Source organism: Apium graveolens, chromosome 8, assembly GCF_009905375.1.
Source record: "Apium graveolens cultivar Ventura chromosome 8, ASM990537v1, whole genome shotgun sequence".
Lineage (NCBI taxonomy): Eukaryota > Viridiplantae > Streptophyta > Magnoliopsida > Apiales > Apiaceae > Apium > Apium graveolens.
In genome coordinates, this window is record NC_133654.1 from 52,562,150 (window position 1) to 52,588,926 (window position 26,777).

General features: G+C 39.1%; 1 protein-coding gene across 1 annotated transcript; it reads left to right on the forward strand.

The window, feature by feature from the left end:
• Nucleotides 1-22,867: 22,867 nt before the first annotated feature.
• Nucleotides 22,868-23,902, forward strand: LOC141679583 (uncharacterized). The gene has a single exon (XM_074486047.1). The coding sequence runs from the start codon at nt 22,868-22,870 to the stop codon at nt 23,900-23,902; it is 1,035 nt and encodes a 344-aa protein (XP_074342148.1).
• Nucleotides 23,903-26,777: the final 2,875 nt, after the last annotated feature.

The following is a 26,777-nucleotide window of genomic DNA, read 5'->3' on the forward strand; positions in this document are numbered from 1 at the left end:
GGAGTGATATTATTGGCCTCTTGTGTGAGCTAGACTATGAAATGCGTGGCCACGCTCAAATATTGATATGATATGATAGTCTACTCATTGATCAAGGAAACTTGGATTAAACTATGATGAAGATGACACATTACATGCCTCTAGTTTAATCTATAATATTTGGTTAAAGAGATTATATTACATTTTACATTATTCACGAAAGGTTTAATCCATCACCGATTTAATTATTATTACTTAGGTAGCAATGATGTATTACTAGATGTCACTCATTATTTATAATTTAAATATGAGATATTTAAATTATTGCCAACATAATAATAATCTATAGGGTCACACAAAGAAAACACGGAGGAATATTTAATTCAAATTCGGATTTGAATTAAAAAAAAAGGAAATTTGAATTATTTATTATTAATTAAGTTGGATTTAATTAATGGGATAAATGAATTTCGAATTTGTATATTATTAAATCCGAAATTCAGTTGTTATTTAGTAATTGAGTTAAACTTAATTATTAAATAAATAGAATTTCAGATTTTAATAAACTCTAACTTGGATTAGGGTTAGGACTATTTTTAGCCTCTCTATATAAACATCCTTAAGGCTAAAATTAGGGTTACGTTTTTATTAGATAAAAATATAAACCTCTAGCAGCTAAAGGTGAGAGAGAGAGAGGGGAAAACATGTTTGTTCTTGGTGCTAGTATACGCCTCCTAAGTACCAGGTTTCTTGTGGATACCTGTACGGCGTTGATCGTTAAGGCGGGATACGTGGTGATTGAACAAGCTTTGGATCTCCATTAGTCAACCAATTTGTAAAGCTTCTTAAGGTAAACAATCTGATCTACGAATTAAATATCTATTTTTCGGATGGATCCTGCGGTGGGTTTCGAAAATTCTGATTTTTCACATTTTTAATTACTGTTTTCGTCGCGTTTATGTGCTCGAAACCCCCTATTAACATACAATAGAATTTCTTGAAGTATCCCTGTATACAATGCTCCAATCGTTACAACACCCCATTCCCAAGATTTGGGGCTCCAGTTCCCTGATCTTCATCATTAGAACCACCACTCTTACTATTTGCCATCTTGGCTTTGATGCCATCGACACAGCGTGAAGCGTTCACAAATAATTTAGGATAGATAAACCCTAACTGAAAACCAATATATTATATTTTAAAGTTCAAAATCCTCTTCGTAATATAATACAACATATTTATATATGCTTTACAAACCCTATTATCTTAAGTGGGCATTTAAAAGCCTTAAACGATATTTAAAACTGAATTAAAACTAACTTATAAAGTCCAAAATGATTATAAATAAAATAATTTACGTCATGCATAGTTCAAAGCCTTGTAATCGGGTTTAAGATCTTGAAAAATTCAGCAACTCCACTCCAAGTATGCAACTGCAACTCAAGCTCTTGTAATATGGTTCAAGGCCTTAAAATTTTCGACAAGATTACTCATCATTCTCCCCCACTTGTGAAAAACTTGACCTATGGTTTTGCTCAAACTTTGGATACATTTTCTAATCCGAAGAATGAGAAAGCGACAAGTCTGCAACATTAAAAGTATTTGAGATATTAATGTTTTTTGGAAAATAAACAACATAAGCATTATCATTAATCCTCCTCGCTACTATAAAAGTAATATACTTCCTTAGCTGTAACTTATTGTACGCTCCTACTGGAAATCTTTCTCGCCTCAAAAAAACCTTAATCAAGTCACCCTCAGAGAAAATTTGATGACGCTTAAGTTTGTCCCCGTCTTCTTTTATTTCTTATTAGTTTTATTTAACTTCTTTCTAACCTCCTGGTGAAATTTCACAATCTGATTTTCCATATTAGATGATGCTACATTGCTAGACACCCCTTTCGCAATTGGATTAAGTCCAAAATATGCTGAGGAGACTTCGTGTAGACAATGGAGAATGATGACCTTCCCGTGGAACTATGAACGACATTATATGTTCATATGTTCATATGAAATTTAATATGTTCATATATGTGTTACGCCCAAAATTAGCCTCGCCTCATTTAAGGTGTCGCCTCCGGTTGATTGGATGAAAAAATTCTAATTATAAGGAAAGCTAAAAGGAAGAATGAAAATGAGTGTGGGCCTCTCTTTCATTAGAAATATAGGATATGGATCACAACTGAAAGCTTCACCATTTACTCTTAAAGTGGAGAGCCTAGCCTCTCTCGAAGGCTACCTCCCTCGGAGTCTAACTCTCACAGAGTCTAGCCCTCTCCTAGAGCCTTCCCCTCTCGGAGCCTAACCTTCTCCCGGAGTCTTTCCTCTCTCGGAGGCTAGCCCTCTTCCGGAGCCTAGCTCTCTCAGAGACTAGCCCTCTCTCGGAGTCCTCCTCTATCGATGCCTTCCTCTCTCAGTGTTATCCTTCCTCAGAGTCTAGTTATCTTGGAACGTAGCCTCTACCATAGCCCTCCTCACTCGAAGCCATCTTTTCTCATTGCCTATCTCTCTCGAAGGCTATCCCCCTCCCGTAGTCCTCCTCTCTCGAAGCCTAGCTCTCTCGGAACCTAGCCCTCTCTCGAAACCTAGTTCTCTCGAAGCTTATCCTTCTCCTCGAGTCTCGCCTCTCTCGGAGGTTAACCCTTTTTCATAGCCCTCCTTGCTTGGAGTCTAACTCTCTGGAACGATAGCCCTCTGCCAGAGCTCTTCTTGCTCGATGTCCTCCTCTCTCAAAGCCTATATCTCTCAGAGCCTAGCCCTCTCTCGAAGACTATCCCTCTCTTGAATCATAGCCTCTCCTAGAGCCCTCCTCTCTCGAAGGCCAACTTGTGCCTTGCTCTCTTTCTGAGCCTCGACCTTTGGGCTCAAGGAAATGGTACATCCTCTCAGGAGATACTTGAAGACACGGAGGATAGTGGGATCATTCTATATTCTATATTACATCCATTATTACAGCAGCGAAAGATGACTAGGTTCATTAACGGGATCGCCTATTAATGGGCCAAAGAGCGTCTCTTCTTGGTGTATCTGGAAAGCCGGCCCTATGAATAGCTATCTTTACTATGTGGTTTAAGGTGAGTTTTGACTCTGGTAATCTTGGGTTAATGACTTAACCACCACGCTCCGAGAAAGTAGCTGGGCTCTAGGCCCATGATGAATACTTAAGAAGGTGACCTCAGTCCTATAGTCCTACAGGCCTTTGGAGAAGGAAACCTAGCCCATAAAGATTTCTTGCTCCCCAAGAACTGCATTTGGCTTGATCCCCTATAAATAGGGCTATGTAGGAACATTATATAGGGAGAAGCAACCATTATGAAAAAAGGAGAATTCAACATTCGATCTTCATTGCAAATTTGATCGTCCATACAATCTCAGCCATCCCCAAAGACAAAACCCTAACCTTAATTTTTGTAGCCTACGCTCTCAATCATCATCAATCACCACCATAATTTCAGCAACCCTCCAAATTTATTATCAACCAAAATTTTCCGTTAATATTTCGCACTAGAAAGGCGGCTTTTGACATCTATGGAGGAAGGATATTGCAACAAACTCAAATATGATGAAGATTGAAAGTAGACATTAAGATGAAGTGAATAATCAGATTGGATGAAGAGTGTTTCTTTTTGTATGAAAATGATCGAAATGCAGAGGCATCATTGGATAGGTTTTCGTCGAAGTTTGGAGAACCATCACTATTTTGTGAGAAAAAAAAGTGTCGCCCCCCCCGGCCCCGGGCTTCCACAGAGCGTCTTCTTCGAAAGAAGCCCATCACCACTCAATGAGATGATCCACGGAAGGAGGTCTTGATCAACTAGGATGGTAGCATGGTGGACATGCTCAGGTCTAATAAGTGGTTTCAAGCAAGGAAGAGATTGTGTATACAATGGATAGTTCCTAGTGCGAGGACCTAAGGTCATGGATTCTTGAAGCACATCATAAAGGCCTTATATGGTTAGAGCGATTTTATATAAACTAGATGTCTCACCACTCGGGAAGGGAAGACCATCCCTTAGACTCAAAATTTGGAGCATGTCAAGGATCACTACAAGTAGCGTGTGCCTTCTCTACTCATCTTAATATTATTATTGCACTTTAAAATTTTATTATTTAATTTTTACAAAGTCTAAGGGGTAGCACATATATATCTCGTTAGTTAGAATCTGAAAATATAGCATGCATATTTCTATTTTTCTTGTTTGGATTTCTCTGTCTACTTGTTTAGGTGTTTGCTTGGATTTCTTTATGTCATTGATTAAATGTTCACCTGGATGATTCCTTTAAGCCTCTCCTGTGAGAAGGGGTTTATTTTTGCTTGGAGGCTCTCCTGTGAGTAGGGATGCTTATTTTTGCTTGGAGCCTCTCCTATATGGATGGAGTGTTTTTGCTTGGAGCCTATCATGTGAGGAGGGTGTTTTTTTGCTTGGAGCCTCTCCTGTGAGGAGGGGTGCTTAATTTAATATTTAGATGATCGGTATTTCCGGAATATCTGAATTTTGCATGCGCTTCTCCTTTGAGGAGAGTTTCTTCTTGTGAGTAAGATGCCGGCACTACTCCTTTGAGGATGAGTTTCTTCTTATAAGGAAAATGCCACCCCTTCTAAAACACAATGGATGATTTCCTACTCCCAGGGATCTTAGTGTTATCGTTATCCTTCCTTTGAGTGGAAGGGGATATTGTCGATTTTTCAATCCAGCAAGTAATTACACTCTTCTTTAAACGAAATAGGACGAAACTGAATATGAAGTGTCATTTCGGTACTACCCCCAAAATTTCTAATCATTATATTACTTGCAATGCTGAATGGCGATTCCGTACTTCCGGACTGACCCCAGTACTATGATGCGACACCTTTCTTTAAACGAAATGGGACAACGTCGAAACTCTTGGCGTTTTCATACATTCGGGGCTTTTAAGAGTATGTAAATTTTAGTGCTATTTGACACTATGAGGTAACACTCTTATTCTAATAAAGGGGGACGATGCCGAAAAATTACTTACACCTTTCTGTGATAAAGACAATCCAATTTTGGAGGTCGGTGGAAGTCCTCTTATGCCCAAAGGGCGAGGCTCCATCGGATGTCTTCGATATATTTTGGAGGCCTGTTGAAGTCCTCGCATGCCCAAAGGGCGACGCTCCATCTGACTTGATTTTTATTCATTAATTAGAATATCTTTTTTCATGTCTTCGATTTATTTTTGAGGAATGTGGAAGTCCTCGTATATGACAAAAGGGCGAGGCTCCATCAAAAGTCCTAGATTTATTTTGGAGGCATGTGGAATTTCTCGTATACCTAAAGGGCGAGGCTCTATCAAATGTCCTCGATTTATATTGGAGGCCTATGAAAGTCCTCTTCTCTCAGATCCTAGCTCTCCCGGAGTCTCGCCTTATCCCGGAGTCTCGCCTCTCTCGGAAGCTAGCCCTCTTCCGGGGCCTAGCTTTCTTGGAGGCTAGCCCTCACCCGGAGCCCTCCTCTGTCGGCGCCCCCTCCCTCAGACTCTACTCTCTCATTGCCTAGCCCTCTCTCGGAGCCCTCATCTCTTGAAGTCATTCTCTCTCGATGTCTAGATATCTCATAGGCTAGCCCACTCTCGGAGCCCTCCTTTCTCGAAGACTAGCTATCTCGGAGCTTAGCCATCTCTCGGACCCTAGCTCTCTCAGAGCCTAGACTTCCCCCGAATTCTCGTGTCTCTCGGAGGCTATCCCTCTTTCGGAGCCCTCCTCGCTTGGAGCCTAACTCTCTCGAAGGCTAGCCCTCTCCCAGTGCCCTCCTCTCTTGGCGCCCTCCTCTCTCGGTGCCTAATCCTGTCTCGGAGGCTAGCCCTCTCCCAAATCCTAGCCTCTCCTGGAGCCTTCACTCTCGGAGGCTAGCCTCCTCATTTCCCTCTCTCTGATCCTCGACCTTTGGGCCCAAGAAAATGGTACATCCTCTCAGGAGCTACTTGAAGACATTGAAAACACTGAAGAAAATGGGATCGCCCCAAATTCCATATTACATCTATTATTGTAACAGCGGAAAATGACTAGGTTAATTAACAGGCTCGCTTGTTGATTGGCTGAAGAGTGTCTCTCCTTGGTGTATCTTCAAGGCCGGCCCTATGACTAGCTATCATTTCTCTATGGTTCAAGGTGAGTTTTGACTCCGATAATCTCAGGTTAATGACTTAACCACCACGCTCCGGGAAAGTGGTCGGGCTCTAGACCCATAATGATTACTTAAGGTGGTGATCTTAGTCCTATAGGCATTTGGATAAGGAAACTTAGCTGATCTAGATTTCTTACTGCTCAAGACTTACGTTTGGCTTGATCCCCTATAAATTGGGGTACGTAGGCACATTGTATGGGACGAAGAAATCATGGAGAAAAAGAGAGAATTCAACAATCTTAATTACAAGTTTGAATATCCATATGATCTCAGTCATCCCCAGACACAAAACCCTTAACCTGATATTCGTAGCGTACACTCTCAACAATCATCGATTACTACCGTAATTCCAGTAACCCTCCGAATTTATTAACAATCAAATTCCTCCGATTGACAATATCATTATAGTTATTTATAAATTATTAATAGGCAAGATTGTATATTTAGTGGGGGGAAAGTGTAATGGCCTGAAAAAAGAAGTCCGACTGACCAAAATAATCCTATTAAAGCGAGAAAATTGATTTTAATTAACCTGCCTAATTTTTTTTATCATTCTCACTCATTTTCCTTGTAGTACCTGTACCTGCTCAGTTGGTCGTATGATTAAACTCAAAAGATAAGTATCCATCAGGAAAAAAAAAGTTGATCACAATCCTTTTCGCACATGCCATATATTCTTTCAGATCCGCCTTGACTGGTAGCTAAGGTGGAGGATTAAATAGAATAACAAAACAATTATACATGACAGATTGACAGGTGTATTTGTAATTATACCGACTTCAAGGAAATTAATACAGTAGGTACATAAGAACTTGTCTTCGACTTCAAGTCAATAATAGAGAATAGTCTGGATTATTTATCTTATCATATCTGTGTTCCATATCGGAAATCTTCCCCCTCGAACTATATATACTCTCTACGCTCTATATACAATTAGGATATCTTTTTCCTAGAGCTTTGTTTTTTCGGTTGAGGATCTAATCTTTCAAAAAAATATCATGCCTTCACCTCCCCACCACCACCAGCAGTTGTTGTTGTAGCTCCTGCACCTCAACACCATGCTCCCGTTGTCGTCGCACCGCAACCGAAAGTTGTGGTTGCGCATCCTCCAGCACACCATGACCACCACCACAAGCACTAATTAAATCAGCTGTATATATACTACATATATATTTAATAATAGTTAATCCTTGGAAGCCTGGAAGATGTGTGTCGGCATGCTACCGGTTGCAGCTGCCTAAGATCACTTTCTTCTAATAAATTGTAATAGTGCTTTACGTAAATTTGTGTGTGTTTTTAATTTTTGGGTATGAAATCGACCATCTTGTATTGTAAACCTATCGGTCAGATATAAACACCTTGTGCTCATACTCCGATTGTATCAAATTATTTGTCTTGTTTAATAGTTTATTATCAAATTAATTCGATTTTGATTTTAAATAAATATTTATTTATTTATTATTTTCAAAAATTGAAAAATACATAATAAAATAGATTAAATTTACTTTCTACTAATATAATTTTTATAAACATTTTCAATTATATATTATATGAAAATTTTCGGTTAAAATTGTGTTAGTTTAACCGCAAAATATTAAATATGACAGATAAATTGGAACGAATTAATATTATTCATTTTATGACTAGGGTATTTTATACTTTTTTGTTGGATTAAGTAAGTACTCTATCAATATTAATTTTTCAGAATGCTGTCAATGTTGAATTTCTGTTCATTTCTTCTTTATATATATTTTTATGTCTCGTTTGAAAGTTAGCTTTCTAGCAATCAATTTAGAGATTTGGTGAACTAAAACCTCTAATATCAGTCTCTGATAATTTGCTTTTTAAATAACGATTCGGTGAAAAGTTAATTTGGAAAAAAATTAGTTTTAAATTGGATAATTGACAATACATAAAATAACTAATTGAAACATTCATTTGCCAATCAATTTTATGTAAAATATCTAAATTTCATTGCTAATCAAAACAACTAAGGGTATGTTTAGCATTGCTGTTACAGACACTAACAACATGTTTTCGCTGAAAAATACCTAAAAAGTGTTTGGTAAAATTAAAAAACTATTTTTCGAAAAAATGTTTTTGGCGTAAAAGCTGTTGTTAGAAAAAGTAAGGTCCCCGTGCTTTTCAAAAAAAACATGTTTTCAGCTTTTACGGAAAATAGATACTGATTTCGGCATCAAACCTCATCAAAAGCATTATTTTTAATAATTTTTTATATCAAAACATAAACAAATTGAAAATATTATTAAACAATCATCTGATTTTTTTCAACACCAATTTTTTCACCATTACTTTTTATAACAGCACAACAATTTTTAATAGTAATACAAACAGAGCTAGTTAAAAGAACTAGTTGCTGAGATTATAGTTGATTCTAATAGCCAAACAAAATAACCGTTAAAAACTATTGTACTATAAGAAAAAGTGCTTGTGGAAAAAGTTCTGTCAAAAAATTTAGATGACTGTTTTTGTAATAACCCCAAAATTTTTCAACTTTTTGTAACCCTTGTGAATAGTGTTTTAGCTGAATGAAGAAACTTTTCACGCCACACTATGTAGGGGTTCTGTTATGGATATTCTGGGATATTATTAGTACTCTATGTAGTATATAAGTGTATGTAAAGATCGTCAGAATCCAATTCCGAACACTTTGGTTTTTCCCGGAAATCCACAAGATACGGAGAGAATTGAGTATAAGGTAACAGGATAAAAAGGATTTAAATTAAAGGATTATAATAGAGGATCATAAAAAGGAATATAATGTATTGAGAAAGGTTAAGGGAACCTAAGTAATAAGATCCCGGGTATGATCCTTCAAACGATAAACGAGAACGAAAGTTAAGCGAACCGTATAACAGATCAGCGGTCATTAGGCAAACGATTAGGAAGTTAATCAAAGGGATTAGTGGGAATGATGTCATCCAACCAATAGAAAGAGGACAAAGAAGGGAGGATGACATCATGAGGATGACATAAGCATGACATGGGAAGGGAGGAGGTGTGGTGGCTTTGTAACCACACAAATTGAAGGGCAAGAAGGTAATTGACTAAAGCAAGCACAAAAACCAAGCAACCAAGCCAAGCAAAAATCATTTTCATCAAAAAATCAAAAAGCAACCAAGGCTTTGTTCTTGAAGCTCTCGGCTTTTTACTATTCATTAGGCAAGAATTTTCAAAAATTCAAGATCCAAGCTTCCTAAATTGGTGAGTAAATTCCCTAATCATCTTCATGCTTAGTTAGGGCTATACCATGAGTTTAAGCCATCAATTCCTTCTCAATCTTCTTCATTTAATCAAAGAAGAAGACTATGAATAGTGTTTTCAAGTTTTTTTTACTTGAAGTTTTCTTGTTTTTCTTGAAGATCCAAACTTTCCTAAGACTTCTCAAAGCTTCTTAAGGCTTCCTAGCTCATCCCACCACTTCAAGGAAGGTATACCATCTCCAAACCCTAGATCCCTATGTATTATAAGATGATTTTAATTGGTAGGATGATATTGTAGCTTGTTGTTGTGATTTAGAGTTTGGGATTTGGAATGGTAGTGAAATGGAATGGTAAATGTTGTGGTTTTGATTAAAAGAACTTAAGTATGGTTAAATTAAGCTTAGGCATAAGTATAAATGATTAAATTGAATTGGTTGGGGTTGTTATGATGTGATGAGGATGGATGTTGGTTGTATGTTGGATTTGAGGTTGGTTTGTGGTTGGTTTTGAATGGTTAAAAATTGGGAAATCGAGTAAACATAGCCGTCGTAACGTCCGATTTTCTTTGGACTGTTTTTGTGCATAGCATTAGGACCCGAGAACCCCCTGCTAGATTATGACCACTGCCATGTTTAGATAGCTCATGTTACGAGCTTCATTTTGATATGTAGTTCGTTCGATTCCGATGCACGGTTTAGGAGAAACGACCGTTTCAAGTAACGGCATTTCGCGAACGAAACTTTTTCCCTCGCCTTACTTTGAAACATAGGTTAAAGACCAAAAAGGGTTAATTAATGTATGAAACATTTATGGTAAGTGTGTTAGGAAGTTGGTAAGACACTCGCGAAGGAATCACTTTAAAACTCGTAAAGGTTAAATTATTAAAAATGGTGGAGCCGCGGGTACCCGAGTGACTTAAGCAAATTAGTGAGCGCAAAACAAGCGTTAGAGTCTAAGTTAGTTAAAGTATAGATTTACAAGTGATTTTGGTTTAATTCCAACTTACTTGTTGTTTATAGGTTACCAGACTCGTCCCGAGCCTTTTATCACCCCAAGTCGCTCAGGCAAGTATTCTATCCGTTATACTGTTATTGTGATGTATACATTTGTATATGCATGATCTTGCGATAAATGCATATTGGTTATTTAGCAAATTCTTGCGATATATTGTAGCAGGTGATATGGTATATATGCATGCCTGTTTCATATTCTTGAAATATATATCTGTTGGTTCAGTTGATAATACCTATGCTAGAGGATAGCGGTAACTTGCATATACCCTTAGTATAGGGACCCAAAGGTGAAAATATTTTCTAAAACCGGGAGTCGAGGATCCCGAGTAGATTTTGTATATATGGATATGGATATATATATATATTTATATATATATATATATATATGGTTATAGTTTTCCAAACTATTAATCGAATAAGATTTATTCGATAACTTTAACTTTATTTATTTATCTGAATATTATGTGAATATTCATTCGAGGGCTTATGAGTCTTTTATATATTATTATTAAATATTATTTGAATATTCATTTGAGGATCTATGACTCCGATTATTTGCTGAAATATATTCTTTATTTTATTAAAGAATAAGGTGTTAATAATCAAACTTATTTTCGATTATTCAAATAAAGATAATACTTTCATATAAGTATATCTTTGGTTATTTAATACTCGTTTCAAGTATAAGTTTTAATACTTCTACTTCAATTATTTTTATAAAGATTATTCTTTATGGGAATATTATTTAAATAATAATATTCAGTCATTTTCTAAATATTCTGGGGACTGATTTACTTCATTAAATCAGCTTTACTCCAAACACTCTTTAAAGTGTTTTCGAGTCTTCAAAATGATTTTTAAAGTCAGAGCGGATCCCAAAACTCATTTTTATATTTAAGATCTTCCTTTTTAAGGGGATTTAAATACTCGCTCAAAACCTGGGGAATCCGGCTCTGTGGTGTATTTTATATTCGCAACGAGGTTGCAGTTTTGGTAAATGAATTGATTACTTGCCCAACATTCGGGAAGTAAGCCCATCTAATTGAGTCGGCATAAGCGACAGGCCGGGGTACGGTCTATGAAAGTGTAAGTGGCTGGGTGGCAGTCCATCAACGCGTGAGGGGCCGGGTAACGGTCTAGCGCGAGGTCCTAATGCGGCCAGGGTGATGACCGGTGAGGAATTCATCCATCTACAGTAGAAAAGGTTACTTATTGGTATCTTTGCCAGATCAGCAAGATATCTGGTTTATGCCAAAAAAAATTCTTTTCCTTTCCAAAATTCATTGGATGTTTCAAACTCTGTTCATACTTTACATAACAGAGGTTCCAGGAAATGTTTAAGAGATATATATATGTGGATATATATATATCGGGACTAAATAAAGTATCTCATAACTTTTTCATTCAATAATATTTCAAAGATTGAATCTATTCAAGTCTTAACTTGTGGTCTCATCTATGGGATGTTTTTCTTAAAACTTATAATACTTTGAACGGTGGTAGTTCAAGTAGCTTTATAAATGATATAAGTGTAGTGAAGTATTGGTAACTTCATTCCTTGTTTTTACTTATATCTAGTAAGTAATTATCTTACACATGATAGAGATTCTATTAAGTATCCATTTAGATACTTATATTATTGTTATCACTATGTATTATCTTGCGAGCTGTAAGGCTCACTCTTGCTTTATTTCTTCATCACACAACAACAGTTAGGAGAGATGGCCAGACTCCAGCAGACCCAGCGCAAGCGCGTGGGAAGCGTCCCGCGTCTTCCCGATGATGTTGTAGCTGCTATAGCTGCAGAGGTAGATCCATTGTAGTTCAGACCATCTACTTTTGAGAATCAAATTATGTATAATTATAACTTGTGGCAGATAATGGCAATTAACTGTAAATTTATCAAGTAATCATTTTGGGTTGTAATAACTTTTAAATGGTGGATTCAAAGACTTGTACTTATTTCAATTTCATCTCTGAGACTATAACGGGTTGTGGTGTGTGTTAGTATGGGGTCACAGCATGAGGTTATTTATTATTAATTAAGTGAAGTGATATTATGGAAAGAAAGACCGTGACAACCCGGATCCCCGACCCCGGATCTGGGGGTGTTACAGAAATGGTATCAGAGCTAAGCGTTATAAACCTCAGAGATGATGGGACGTTAAGATAATAAGTTCACTAAGATAATAAGAACTCTTGCCAAGTTTATAGTCGGACTACCTAACGTAGTACTGACAGTTAAAACCCTTATGGGAACCCTTATAAATGTAGCGATAGAAGCGTAGTTCGTTATCGTATATGGTAGCGGGACTCCGAACCCTGAAGTTGAGGAACATCAACGCGTAAGAGGCCGGGTGGCGGTCCAGCACAAGGTCCTTATGTGGCCAGGGTGATGACCGGTGGGGGATTCATCCATCTACTAGTAGAAAAGGTTACTTATTGGTATCTTTGCCTGATCAGCAAGATATCTGGTTTATGCCAAAATTCTTTTCCTTCCAAATTTATTGGATATTGCAACTCTGTTCATACTTTACATGACAGAGGTTTTCAGGAAATGTATAAAGAAGATGTATATGTGGATATATATATATATATATCAGAACTTAATGAAGTATATCCTAACTTCATTTCCTTTAATAATATTTCAAAGATTGAATCTATTCAAGTCTTATCTTGTGGTCTCATCAGTGGGATGAACTTTTGAAATTGATTATAACTTGAACGGTGGTAGTTCAAGTAGTATTTGGGAATGATATAAGTGTAGTGAAGTATTTGGTAACTTCATCTTTTAAACTTATATCTAATTAATAATTGTCTTATGTATGACAAAGATTTTCAGAAAAACGTTGAGACAAGGTTAGATATATGAGATCACCTTGCAACGATATTTTTTTTATACAGTTATACACTAGGACTTTGTGTATATTATGCATGGAAGAGGACTTCCAATATTTTGAAAAGTATATGTGTATATATACTGAATATTTTGCGACTTCATCGCATTAAGTTATCAACTTGGTTCATTTCTTTTGACCAAGACTTTCATGAGTATTATGAGTAGGCTCATATATTGTAAATCATTATACATATTATTTTGGTGGGCTTGCTGCTCACCCTTGCTTTCTTCTTTCATCACACAACAACAGTTAGGAAAGATGGCCAGACTCCAGCAGACCCAGCGCAAGCGCGTGGGAAGCGTCCCGCGTCTTCCCGTTGATGTTGTAGCTGCTATAGCTGCAGAGGTAGATCTATTGTAGATCAGACCATCTACTTTTGAGAATCAATTATGTATAATTATAACTTGTGGCAGATAATGGCAATTAACTGTAAATTTATCAAGTAATCATTTTGGGTTGTAATAACTTTTAAATTGTGGATTCAAAGACTTGTACTTATTTAAATTTCATCTCTGAGACTATAACGGGTTGTGGTGTGTGTTAGTGTGGGGTCACAGCATAAGGTTATTTATTATTAATTAAGTGAAGTGATATTGTGGAAAGAAAGACCGTGACGACCCGGATCCCCGACCCCGGATCTGGGGGTGTTACAGAAAGCTATAATGAGAGTCTGTGCAATAGACTTGAATATAATGAGAGTCTGTGCAATAGACTTGAAAGAATTTAGAATGATCACTTAACGCGGATTGAGTTTTCTCACGACAATAGATCATATGTCATTATCGAGATGTCGCCTTATGAGATCCTTGAGGGAAGATAATATTGATCTCCCTTATGTTAGGATGAAGTTGTAGAGCGCAAGATGCTCGGACCCGCAGTAGTCCAAAGGACCAAGAATATAATAGATCTAATCAGAGGACGGCTGGGAGTAGCCCAAGATAGACATAAGAAATATGCAGACCTAGCCCGAAAGGACAAGGAATATGAAGTAGGGGACTTAGTACTGCTGAAAGTATCCCCTTGGAAGGGATTAATGAGGTTCGGAAAGAAAGGAAAACTAAGCCCAAGATACATTGGACCTTTTGAGATATTAAGACGGATTGGAAAGTTAGCTTACGAGCTAGCCCTACCCCCTAATTTGCAACAAGTTCATAATGTGTTCCATGTGTCAATGCTAAGGAGGTATCATCGGGATGCCAGGCACATAGTGGAGTACGAGCAGGTGGATATGCAGCCAGATCTAACTTACGTGGAGAAGCCAGTAAGGATTATGGATAAGAAGGAGCAGGTGCTTCGGAACAAAGTGATCAAGCTAGTCAGAGTACTATGGCAGAATCATAATGTGGAAGAATCAACTTGGGAACTAGAGAGCACAATGCTAGAAAAGTACCCCCATTTGTTTTCTGTTTGATTCCGGGACGGAATCCTTTTAAGGAGGGGAGACTGTAATAACCCCAAAATTTTTCAACTTTTTGTAACCCTTGTGAATAGTGTTTTAGCTGAATGAAGAAACTTTTCACGCCACACTATGTAGGGGTTCTGTTATGGATATTCTGGGATATTATTAGTACTCTATGTAGTATATAAGTGTATGTAAAGATCGTCAGAATCCAATTCCGAACACTTTGGTTTTTCCCGGAAATCCACAAGATACGGAGAGAATTGAGTATAAGGTAACAGGATAAAAAGGATTTAAATTAAAGGATTATAATAGAGGATCATAAAAAGGAATATAATGTATTGAGAAAGGTTAAGGGAACCTAAGTAATAAGATCCCGGGTATGATCCTTCAAACGATAAACGAGAACGAAAGTTAAGCGAACCGTATAACAGATCAGCGGTCATTAGGCAAACGATTAGGAAGTTAATCAAAGGGATTAGTGGGAATGATGTCATCCAACCAATAGAAAGAGGACAAAGAAGGGAGGATGACATCATGAGGATGACATAAGCATGACATGGGAAGGGAGGAGGTGTGGTGGCTTTGTAACCACACAAATTGAAGGGCAAGAAGGTAATTGACTAAAGCAAGCACAAAAACCAAGCAACCAAGCCAAGCAAAAATCATTTTCATCAAAAAATCAAAAAGCAACCAAGGCTTTGTTCTTGAAGCTCTCGGCTTTTTACTATTCATTAGGCAAGAATTTTCAAAAATTCAAGATCCAAGCTTCCTAAATTGGTGAGTAAATTCCCTAATCATCTTCATGCTTAGTTAGGGCTATACCATGAGTTTAAGCCATCAATTCCTTCTCAATCTTCTTCATTTAATCAAAGAAGAAGACTATGAATAGTGTTTTCAAGTTTTTTTTACTTGAAGTTTTCTTGTTTTTCTTGAAGATCCAAACTTTCCTAAGACTTCTCAAAGCTTCTTAAGGCTTCCTAGCTCATCCCACCACTTCAAGGAAGGTATACCATCTCCAAACCCTAGATCCCTATGTATTATAAGATGATTTTAATTGGTAGGATGATATTGTAGCTTGTTGTTGTGATTTAGAGTTTGGGATTTGGAATGGTAGTGAAATGGAATGGTAAATGTTGTGGTTTTGATTAAAAGAACTTAAGTATGGTTAAATTAAGCTTAGGCATAAGTATAAATGATTAAATTGAATTGGTTGGGGTTGTTATGATGTGATGAGGATGGATGTTGGTTGTATGTTGGATTTGAGGTTGGTTTGTGGTTGGTTTTGAATGGTTAAAAATTGGGAAATCGCGTAAACATAGCCGTCGTAACGTCCGATTTTCTTTGGACTGTTTTTGTGCATAGCATTAGGACCCGAGAACCCCCTGCTAGATTATGACCACTGCCATGTTTAGATAGCTCATGTTACGAGCTTCGTTTTGATATGTAGTTCGTTCGATTCCGATGCACGGTTTAGGAGAACTGACCGTTTCAAGTAACGGCGTTTCGCGAACGAAACTTTTTCCCTCGCCTTACTTTGAAACATAGGTTAAAGACCAAAAAGGGTTAATTAATGTATGAAACATTTATGGTAAGTGTGTTAGGCAGTTGGTAAGACACTCGCGAAGGAATCGCTTTAAAACTCGTAAAGGTTAAATTATTAAAAATGGTGGAGCCGCGGGTACCCGAGTGACTTAAGCAAATCAGTGAGCGCAAAACAAGCGTTAGAGTCTAAGTTAGTTAAAGTATAGATTTACAAGTGATTTTGGTTTAATTCCAACTTACTTGTTGTTTATAGGTTACCAGACTCGTCCCGAGCCTTTTATCACCCCAAGTCGCTCAGGCAAGTATTCTATCCGTTATACTGTTGTTGTGATGTATACATTTGTATATGCATGATCTTGCGATAAATGCATATTGGTTATTTAGCAAATTCTTGCGATATATTGTAGCAGGTGATATGGTATATATGCATGCCTGTTTCATATTCTTGAAATATATATCTGTTGGTTCAGTTGATAATACCTATGCTAGAGGATAGCGGTAACTTGCATATACCCTTAGTATAGGGACCCAAAGGTGAAAATATTTTCTAAAACCGGGAGTCGAGGATCCCGAGTAGATTTTGTATATATGGATATGGATATATATATATATTTATATATATATATATATATATATATGGTTATAGTTTTCCAAACTATTAATCGAATAAGATTTATTCGATAACTTTAACTTTATTTATTTATCTGAATATTATTTGAATATTCATTCGAGGGCTTATGACTCTTTTATATATTATTATTAAATATTATTTGAATATTCATTTGAGGATCTATGACTCCGATTATTTGCTGAAATATATTCTTTATTTTATTAAAGAATAAGGTGTTAATAATCAAACTTATTTTCGATTATTCAAATAAAGATAATACTTTCATATAAGTATATCTTTGGTTATTTAATACTCGTTTCAAGTATAAGTTTTAATACTTCTACTTCAATTATTTTTATAAAGATTATTCTTTATGGGAATATTATTTAAATAATAATATTCAGTCATTTTCTAAATATTCTGGGGACTGATTTACTTCATTAAATCAGCTTTACTCCAAACACTCTTTAAAGTGTTTTCGAGTCTTCAAAATGATTTTTAAAGTCAGAGCGGATCCCAAAACTCATTTTTATATTTAAGATCTTCCTTTTTAAGGGGATTTAAATACTCGCTCAAAACCTGGGGAATCCGGCTCTGTGGTGTATTTTATATTCGCAACGAGGTTGCAGTTTTGGTAAATGAATTGATTACTTGCCCAACGTTCGGGAAGTAAGCCCATCTAATTGAGTCGGCATAAGCGACAGGCCGGGGTACGGTCTATGAAAGTGTAAGTGGCTGGGTGGCAGTCCATCAACGCGTGAGGGGCCGGGTAACGGTCTAGCGCGAGGTCCTAATGCGGCCAGGGTGATGACCGGTGAGGAATTCATCCATCTACAGTAGAAAAGGTTACTTATTGGTATCTTTGCCAGATCAGCAAGATATCTGGTTTATGCCAAAAAAAATTCTTTTCCTTTCCAAAATTCATTGGATGTTTCAAACTCTGTTCATACTTTACATAACAGAGGTTCCAGGAAATGTTTAAGAGATATATATATGTGGATATATATATATATCGGGACTAAATAAAGTATCTCATAACTTTTTCATTCAATAATATTTCAAAGATTGAATCTATTCAAGTCTTAACTTGTGGTCTCATCTATGGGATGTTTTTCTTAAAACTTATAATACTTTGAACGGTGGTAGTTCAAGTAGCTTTATAAATGATATAAGTGTAGTGAAGTATTGGTAACTTCATTCCTTGTTTTTACTTATATCTAGTAAGTAATTATCTTACACATGATAGAGATTCTATTAAGTATCCATTTAGATACTTATATTATTGTTATCACTATGTATTATCTTGCGAGCTGTAAGGCTCACTCTTGCTTTATTTCTTCATCACACAACAACAGTTAGGAGAGATGGCCAGACTCCAGCAGACCCAGCGCAAGCGCGTGGGAAGCGTCCCGCGTCTTCCCGATGATGTTGTAGCTGCTATAGCTGCAGAGGTAGATCCATTGTAGTTCAGACCATCTACTTTTGAGAATCAAATTATGTATAATTATAACTTGTGGCAGATAATGGCAATTAACTGTAAATTTATCAAGTAATCATTTTGGGTTGTAATAACTTTTAAATGGTGGATTCAAAGACTTGTACTTATTTCAATTTCATCTCTGAGACTATAACGGGTTGTGGTGTGTGTTAGTATGGGGTCACAGCATGAGGTTATTTATTATTAATTAAGTGAAGTGATATTGTGGAAAGAAAGACCGTGACAACCCGGATCCCCGACCCCGGATCTGGGGGTGTTACAGTTTTGCAATTTTTTTAATTTATGCATATTTTGAGATATATATATATATAATAATAATATTTTTGAGAAAGTTTGATGGTGAAACTGATAGTTACTTTCCGTAATATTGAAAATAGCTTTTTCCAAAAGTATGGGGGGCATGTTTTTGCTAACAGCAGATTTTAAACCAAAAGCGTTTTTTCAGAGGGCGGCTTTCAAAATTTACTAAACATTTTTTTGTCAGTTTTCAGTAAAAAACTGTTAACAGCAATACCAAACATGGTCTTATACGCGGAAGTTAAGTGAAAACAATATGTCGATACTGCTAAAAACTGACAAATTATTTTCTTTTTTTAGAAAATCTAACAATTGGTTGTTTTATTGTCCGGTAACATAATTGACAATGCTTAAAATTTTATGTTAGGCAAGTATTGCATATCCCCGCAAATTAATCAATGTTTCTTTTTCCTTATCTATCCATCTGACCTTTTCTAGCTATAAAGAAAATAATTTAAACCGGTAAAAATGAATTTTAAACTTTAAGAGCAAGTCCAACATGTGCCTTATATAATGTCCTAAATCAAAAAAAAGAGTGTTTCATAAGAAAAATAGTTCCAAAAGTGTCCTAATGATTCCTTATATCACTAGAACAACCTCTTTTTGCTTTATTTTTAAGTCATTTCTCTCATTACCCTATTTTATATTTTATTATATATTATTGTACACTCTTTCTTTCTCTATCTACTATATATTATACTTTAATAATGAAAGTAAATTTTTAAGAATAAAATATTAAATATATAATGAGAATAAGACACATTGTTGGAGTTGAAGTAAGATAAATATGTTCTAAATTAACTGGACATAATATTTTATATTATATTTAACATTTAATTATAGAACTTACTCTAAGCGGCTTACAATTTGAGAGCCATATATATCCATAAATATGGCCCAAAACTAGTTCCGGGCCCTGTAAAATAGTTCTGGGCCAATTTTTTAAGTTCACAAGTTTGATGATTATATGTTTTATATTACATATTATGTAATATATGTTATCCATATAAGATTGATGACATGTACTTTTGGAGCCCCATTATGTCGATCTTTTACTATTTGAACGTTAATAATTTTGTAACTCCATTTAATCATTCCAGTAAAGTTTAAAAGATAGGGCCACAAGTATTTTAACTTGGCCCGGAACTAAAGTTAAAAGTTTTGAGATATTTTTATTTAAAATTGCTCAGTTTTGATACTTAACTTTCTGAATTAAAAAGCCAAAATCTCCATGTTACTTGGGTTTTAGATATTATTTTGTTGTTGAGAATCATTTTAGAACTTGATGTCATTTGGTTATTTTTTAGAAGAATTCCGACATTGTGTTATGCCCAAAAATTGGTATAAATAATATTCAGATTAAGATTAATAAAATGAGTGAGCGGAATCGAAGAAGAAGCGCCTGAGATCTAGGAAAAGATAAGATTGACCTTCCATAAATAGAAGGCGCGTCCTAAGATTGCACCCCATTGGCTGAGTAGCTGACTAACAGTTATGGTTATCATGTTTTAAAGGCGCGCCTTCAAACATGGTAGAGGAGGCGCGCCCAATTATTAAAAAGGAGGAGAGGAATTCCTTGATTGAAATTTGTCCTATGGTGAGCCTTAGGGCGCGTCCTAGGTAAGGAAGGCTCCTTGGACGGATTACTCGGACATGATTACTTTGACAGACCTACACTTTGGCTTGGACAGAATAAGAGCGAGCCCTAATGATGAATAATTTAGGGCGCGCCCTATGGTGTAGAATGACATAGGAAAAGATCAAAGGCTGATGACACAGGGCGGCGCCAACATACAGGAATTAAAGGGCGCACCCTTACTTTCTACTTGACATAAATGCAACTTTGACATGCTACTTGGATGAACTCTCTGGAAGATTCAAGGAAGATGGAGAATATTATTACTAACCTATTTGATGCAGGTACTCTATTGAAGAACTCATTCTTGTAGCGCATCTACAGGAAATGTGGTATACGTGGTCAGAGACCTCCAGGGGTATGCCCGGACTAAAGGCCTCCTCCTGTAGTCAATGGGTGTCCTCATTGGGGATGTGGGGTGAAATCTGGTGTGTGCTTTGGGAGCTCTGTCTCTGTAGTCAACGGGTGTCCTCATCGGGAGACTTCGGAGTATCCTGCACTTTGCACCCAAAAGCTTGAGATCACTTGTCCTGCAATCAGGTAGAGGCTCCTTATCGGGGGACAAGGATGTGTCCAATATTTGGGGTGAACCACGGCTATACCTGCGTCCGCGGACGAGAGAAACAGCTGGTAGCTGAGGGTTATCCTTGGCCAGGGAGATGCCTTATCTGTGAAGTCTCGAAGCCGCGAACGAGCCTTGGGCCTTTGTGGTTGGGCCTCATCGGCGGACATTCCTAAAGCTAGTAGAAAACGGTTTCCAGTGGGTTTCCTACTAGGCCTCGGGATAAGAAATCTAAGCCCGTTAGGTTTCTTGTTCCCCAAGAACTACGTGGGCTTGATCCCCTATAAATAGGGGTACGTACGCACATTATGAAGGGTCAGAAGCGAGAGCGCAAAGGAGCCACCACTAACCCTAAGCAATCTCAGCCCCCAATAATTATCACCACCAAACACTGTTCATCTTTTCCGACGAATATTGTTCATCGAATCCACCAGTTACTGTTCACGTTTCCGACGAAGAACCGCCATCACATATCTTGTTTCCGGCTACGAACCTCAAGTTTTGTTGCTCCCAAATTCCTCCATCAACAAATTGGCGCTAGAAGGAGGGGTCGAACAAGATCTGCATCTGGGAGGAAGGATGTCTCAATATCATGATGGAAGTTTTTATGATGGAAGTTCTGAAGAAGATTCTGATTATGGCTATGAATATGAACCCTACGTTCCGCCAATGACTGATCGTCCCACGCTGGACGTTGGGGGACAACCACCTGTGCTCATCAGCAACGCCGACTTGTTGGAATAACTGTATCGCATGGGCGATGCTTTGAATGATTTTGATTCAAGGTTGAGCACTGTGGAACGGCGCAAGGCCAGGAGGGGTCTTCGCCGCAACCGAGCGACTCATGCACCTGGAAAAGCACCCATGACTGATAGGGATGCCTCAGCCGGCCATGGCCGCACTGAAGGAGGGCGTGTGCCGATAACCCCGCGGCGCCTGGACTATTCTAATGACACGTCCCCAATCATCGAGCTAGTGGAAGAAGATTATGCTGATGGACGGGAAATTCTGCAGACAAACACCCGGGGAGCCACCCATCCGCACCGGTCTGGACGTAGTCTCGAGGAACGCCGACAGGCGGAGTCGATATCGGAGAATCAGCAATGGGGCTTCGCAGCTTTGAAAGATCGCTTGGGGATCCGCTTGGGTGATGATGATTTAAGAATGGTGCTACTTGAATGGCAGAAAGAAGCTGATCGTGGAGATGTGACGCCCCATGATACAACGCGTGTGCCCCTGAATTCCCAGGAAAATCGGGAGCGACACCACGATCCAACGCGTGTGCCCCTGAATTCCCAGGAAAATCGGGAGCGGCACCACGATCATGAGAGAGCTCCTCCTCGCAGATCGCTGGATCGATATGGGCGTGGGTATAGAAACGATCGTTGGAGAAGGCCTCAATGGAGAGGAAGAGGTGGATGCCAAGGTAGATATTTAGAGGGATACCGTCGCGACAATTACCGCGGTCACCTTGATTCCCGCTGGAATAACCAAGCAGATGGCTATGATTATGCGGAACATGATGATCACAGAAATATAGGAAACTATGATCGCGGTACGGCTCGGGGGCGCGGCCAATGTGGAGAAGAGAATCAAGGGAGAAATCAAGGACGAAATCCTGAAATAATTGTGATACCCGAAGACGCCCAGAATACGAACCAGCAGCAAGCCCTTCCCAGAGGGAATCAAGTGGAGGTACCTCTATTACAGCCCCAAAGTCCGCAGCCTCAAATGCAGAGCATTCTAGGCGTGAGAACTTTCAATGTGGGAGATTTAAAAAGGCTACTTAACCACCTAGAAGGCAGGGTGACGGTCACAGCTGAAATCCCTTCCCCATTTTCGGTGGCAGTAAGAGAGGCACAGTTGCCGGCCGGGTATCTCAACACTACTAGTGATCTCCGTTTCCACAGAATCTCAGATCCGTACTTGGCTCGATGGATGGATGTGTACCAAGTCCCGAACTTGGCTCGATGCCATCTCTTGGCGGCAACCTTTAGAGAAAGTGCCCAGCAGCGGTTTCAAAAGCACAGGCCATGAGTGATCACCTCATGGGATCAGATGAAGACTCTGTTCTTAACCAAGTTCCAAGCCACGGTGAGATACACGCCCTTTGTCACCACTCTTGCCAATGTTAGGAAAAGGGAAAATGAAAGCTTGACATCGTACTTCAAAAGGTTCAACGCTGAATCTACTAGCATGAGGAGAGCATCGGACGAAGCCCTAAAAAGCTTCTTGATTGCAGGATTAAGGATTGGCTCGGACTTTTGGAAGCACTTGCAAGGGAAAGACCCGGCTACTCTAGCAGATGTCTTCGCTTTAGCAGAATCTTTTAAAGCTATAGAACAATCTCTGGCAGAAGTGCAACCGACTTCACAGTCAAGTCAGAGAAGCAAAGGAAGGAAGAGGGATAGGTCTCCAAGCCCAAGGTACCGAAGAAGTAGTCGAAGCCCAGACCGGGTGAATACAGCAAGCACAAGGAGGGGATGGAGTCCTCCCTCAAACTACGACTACAGGACAAGCCGATACACACCTTTGGTTGCATCTATCGAGCATATCTACGAAGTAAACAAAAATAAAGGGCTATTTAGAAAACCTGAAGCTTTATCATCATGGAAAAGCAAAGAAAAGAAAAAATATTGCGAATACCATGAATCATTTGGACATAACACGCATGAGTGCCGACATTTAAAAGATGAAATCAAAGCGCTTATCAAGGAAGGATACCTCCGAGAATGGGTAGTCAAGGAAGTAAGGAAGCACAATGATGACAGAACAAGGGAAGAAGAAAGACGAGCCCCGCGCGGGTCGAACAATGATACCCTGGAGGAAAGTGAATTTGTCAGGGATGGCAGTATCCGAACAATCTACGGGGGAGATCCCGGGATGGAATGCAGCAACCGAGCCTTGGCAAGATACGCTAGGGAAGCCTGGTTCCTCTCACGGACATTCATAGGGTGGAAACTCGGCCGCCCAAAGTATTTAAGGGTGAGTCTGGATATCACCTTCAGAGAAGCAGATGCCCGATGGGTACATCATCCCCACAATGATGTGCTAGTTATTTCCATCCAAATCGGAACCAAAAAAGGCCTATAGAGCCTTCGTGGATAATGGAAGCTCGACAAACATCCTTTATTACAGCACCTTCAAAAAGATGGGACTACCTGATCAGGATATGTCGGGGGAAGACTCGCGGGTCTATGGTTTTTCAGGCGCAGGGGTTAGAGTCATGGGATCGATTCGGCTGCCATGTACTTTGGGGGAAAGCCCATTGTCGGTAACAAAGATGCTTGAATTTAAGGTTCTGAATCAGGAATCATCCCACAACATGTTGTTGGGATGACCTTTTCTGCGGGAGATGAGAGTTATCACTTCAATCCACCACCTAACTATCAAATTTCCAACGCCAAATGGGGTGGGAAGTATACAGGGTTCCCAGTATGACTCTCGGGAGTGCTACAGGAAAGCTATGAAAGGCTTTAGAAAAGACTCCCAAGCCGAAGATACTCCGGACGTAGATCAAGAAAAAAGCATTGAGCAACCGATCGAGGAAATCCGAGTCCACTATTATGTTGAGCAAAAAGATGAGCATCCCTCCGGGCTGCCCCCAACAATGTTGTACTTGGAAGACGCGATCAGAATTGAGATGTTGGAAGAAGAGGAGGCGATGGATACTATAGTCCAAACAAATTTCCATGGGGAACGGTTAGAAGGGAGATTCGATGTCTTGCAAAGCCTCGAACAGGATGATGCCCTTCCCCCTGAAGGAGCACCCTTACCCACAAAACATAATAAAGAAGTTGATGCCCCTGCTATGCAAGGCGCGCCTTCTAAAGAAGTCGACGCTCCTCCTAAAGGGGATGCGCCTTCTCTACAAGATAATGAAATTCGTGATTCGCCCGACTTGGATCCCCGGATACCAATGCCGACGGAAAAGATGGGGCCAACAGAAGATACGATCGAAATCCCTATCGATGAAAAAGATCCGAGTAAGGTTTTGAGAATAGGATCCCAGTTGGCACCAAGGTTGAAGGAAGGTCTTTCAATATTTCTGTTGGAGAACCTTAATGTATTTGCATGGAGCCATTCTGATATGGTAGGAATTGATCCAGAGATAATGTGCCACCGATTGAATATCGACCCCAAGCATAAGGGGGTTCGAGAAAAATGAAGGGCCGTAAGTGGAGAGAGAGCTATAGCCCTAGCAGAGGAAGTAGATAGGCTCTTGGATGTCGGACTAATCCGGGAATCCTTCTACCCAGAATGGTTAGTAAACCCGGTGTTGGTAAAAATGCCCAACGGCAAATGGCGAACATGCGTGGATTTCACCGATCTAAATAAGGCGTGCCCGAAAGATAGTTTTTCCCTACCAAGAATTGATCAGTTGGTCGACGCCACGGCAGGACATGCCTTGCTCAGCTTCATGGACGCATACTCCGGGTATAACCAAATCCTTATGTATGAGCTGGACCAGGAGCACACCTCTTTCATCACTGATAGAGGGCTCTACTGCTATATCGGAATGCCATTCGGTCTGATCAACGCCGGCGCCACTTATCAAAGATTGGTAAACAAAATGTTCAAGAAGCAGATTGGGAAAACAATGGAAGTGTATGTGGATGACATGCTCATAAAATAAAAAAAGGCGGAAGACCACATCGCCGACTTAGCTGAAATGTTCCATATTCTGAGAAAATATAAGATGAAACTAAACCTGCAGAAGTGTGTGTTCGGCGTGGAGTCGGGAAAATTCTTGGGATTCATGGTCAACCATCGGGGGATTGAGGCTAACCCGACAAAAATCGAAGCTCTGCTAGACATGAAATCTCCCACCAGCGTCAAACAAGTATAGAGCCTGACGGGAAGGATTGCGGCCCTGAATCGATTTGTCTCAAAGTCATCCGATAGGTGCAAATAATTCTTCAAGGCAATCAAAGGAAGGGGGAAGGATTTCTTGTGGACTCCTGAGTGTAAAGAAGCTTTTCTGAAAATCAAAGAGCAGTTGGGAAATCCTCCGATGTTGGCCAAACCAGAAGACGGAGAGACATTGATTCTTTATTTGGCAGTGTCGGAATATTCCTTCAGCGCGGTACTGATAAAGGAAGAAGCAAGCCACCAATGGCCCGTATACTATGTGAGCAAAAGGTTGTTGGATGCAGAAACCAGATATACCAATATGGAGAAACTAGTGTACGCACTTATTCTTGCAGCACGAAAGCTAAGACCATACTTTCAGGCTCACCGAATAGAAGTTCGCACCGCTTATCCGCTTCGGCATATTCTACATAAACCCGAATCATCAGGGAGAATGTTAAAATGGGCAGTGGAGCCGGGACAATTCGATTTGGAATATTGTCCTCGCATGGCAATCAAGGGACAAGCGCTGGCTGATTTCATACTTGAGTTCGATGTAGAAGTCGATGATAAGGCCATAGTGTTGGCAGAACCAACCTCGCAAGGAAGTCACCGGGATGAAAAGAGGCAGGAACTCCCACACCCTTGGTAAATATTACATGTGGACGGGGCCGTGAACAACAATGAATCAGGTGCTGGAATTGTCTTGATCACTCCGGAGGGACACCGTTTGATGAGTGTTATCCATTTCAAGTTCTATGCTACTAATAATGATGCTGAGTATGAAGCCTTGATCAATGGTCTGAAATTAGCTCTGGAGGTAGGGGCCGTGAATCTGATAGTTCGGAGCGATTCCGAATTAGTTGTGAACCAGGTCAACGGAGGTTTCCAAGCCCGGGGACCACGAACAGAGCTATATATGTGATGTGCGCAACGCCTACTGAAAAATTTTCAAATGCCAGGCTAGAAAGCGTTCCGCGAGAAGAAAATAGTAATGCGGATGCTTTGGCCAAGATGAGGTCACAGATGGACAGCGTTCAACTTGGACAAATACCTTTGGGAATCCAAGAAATCGCAAGTATCCCAGAGGTGGAGGTGTTTCAGGTGCAAGAAATCC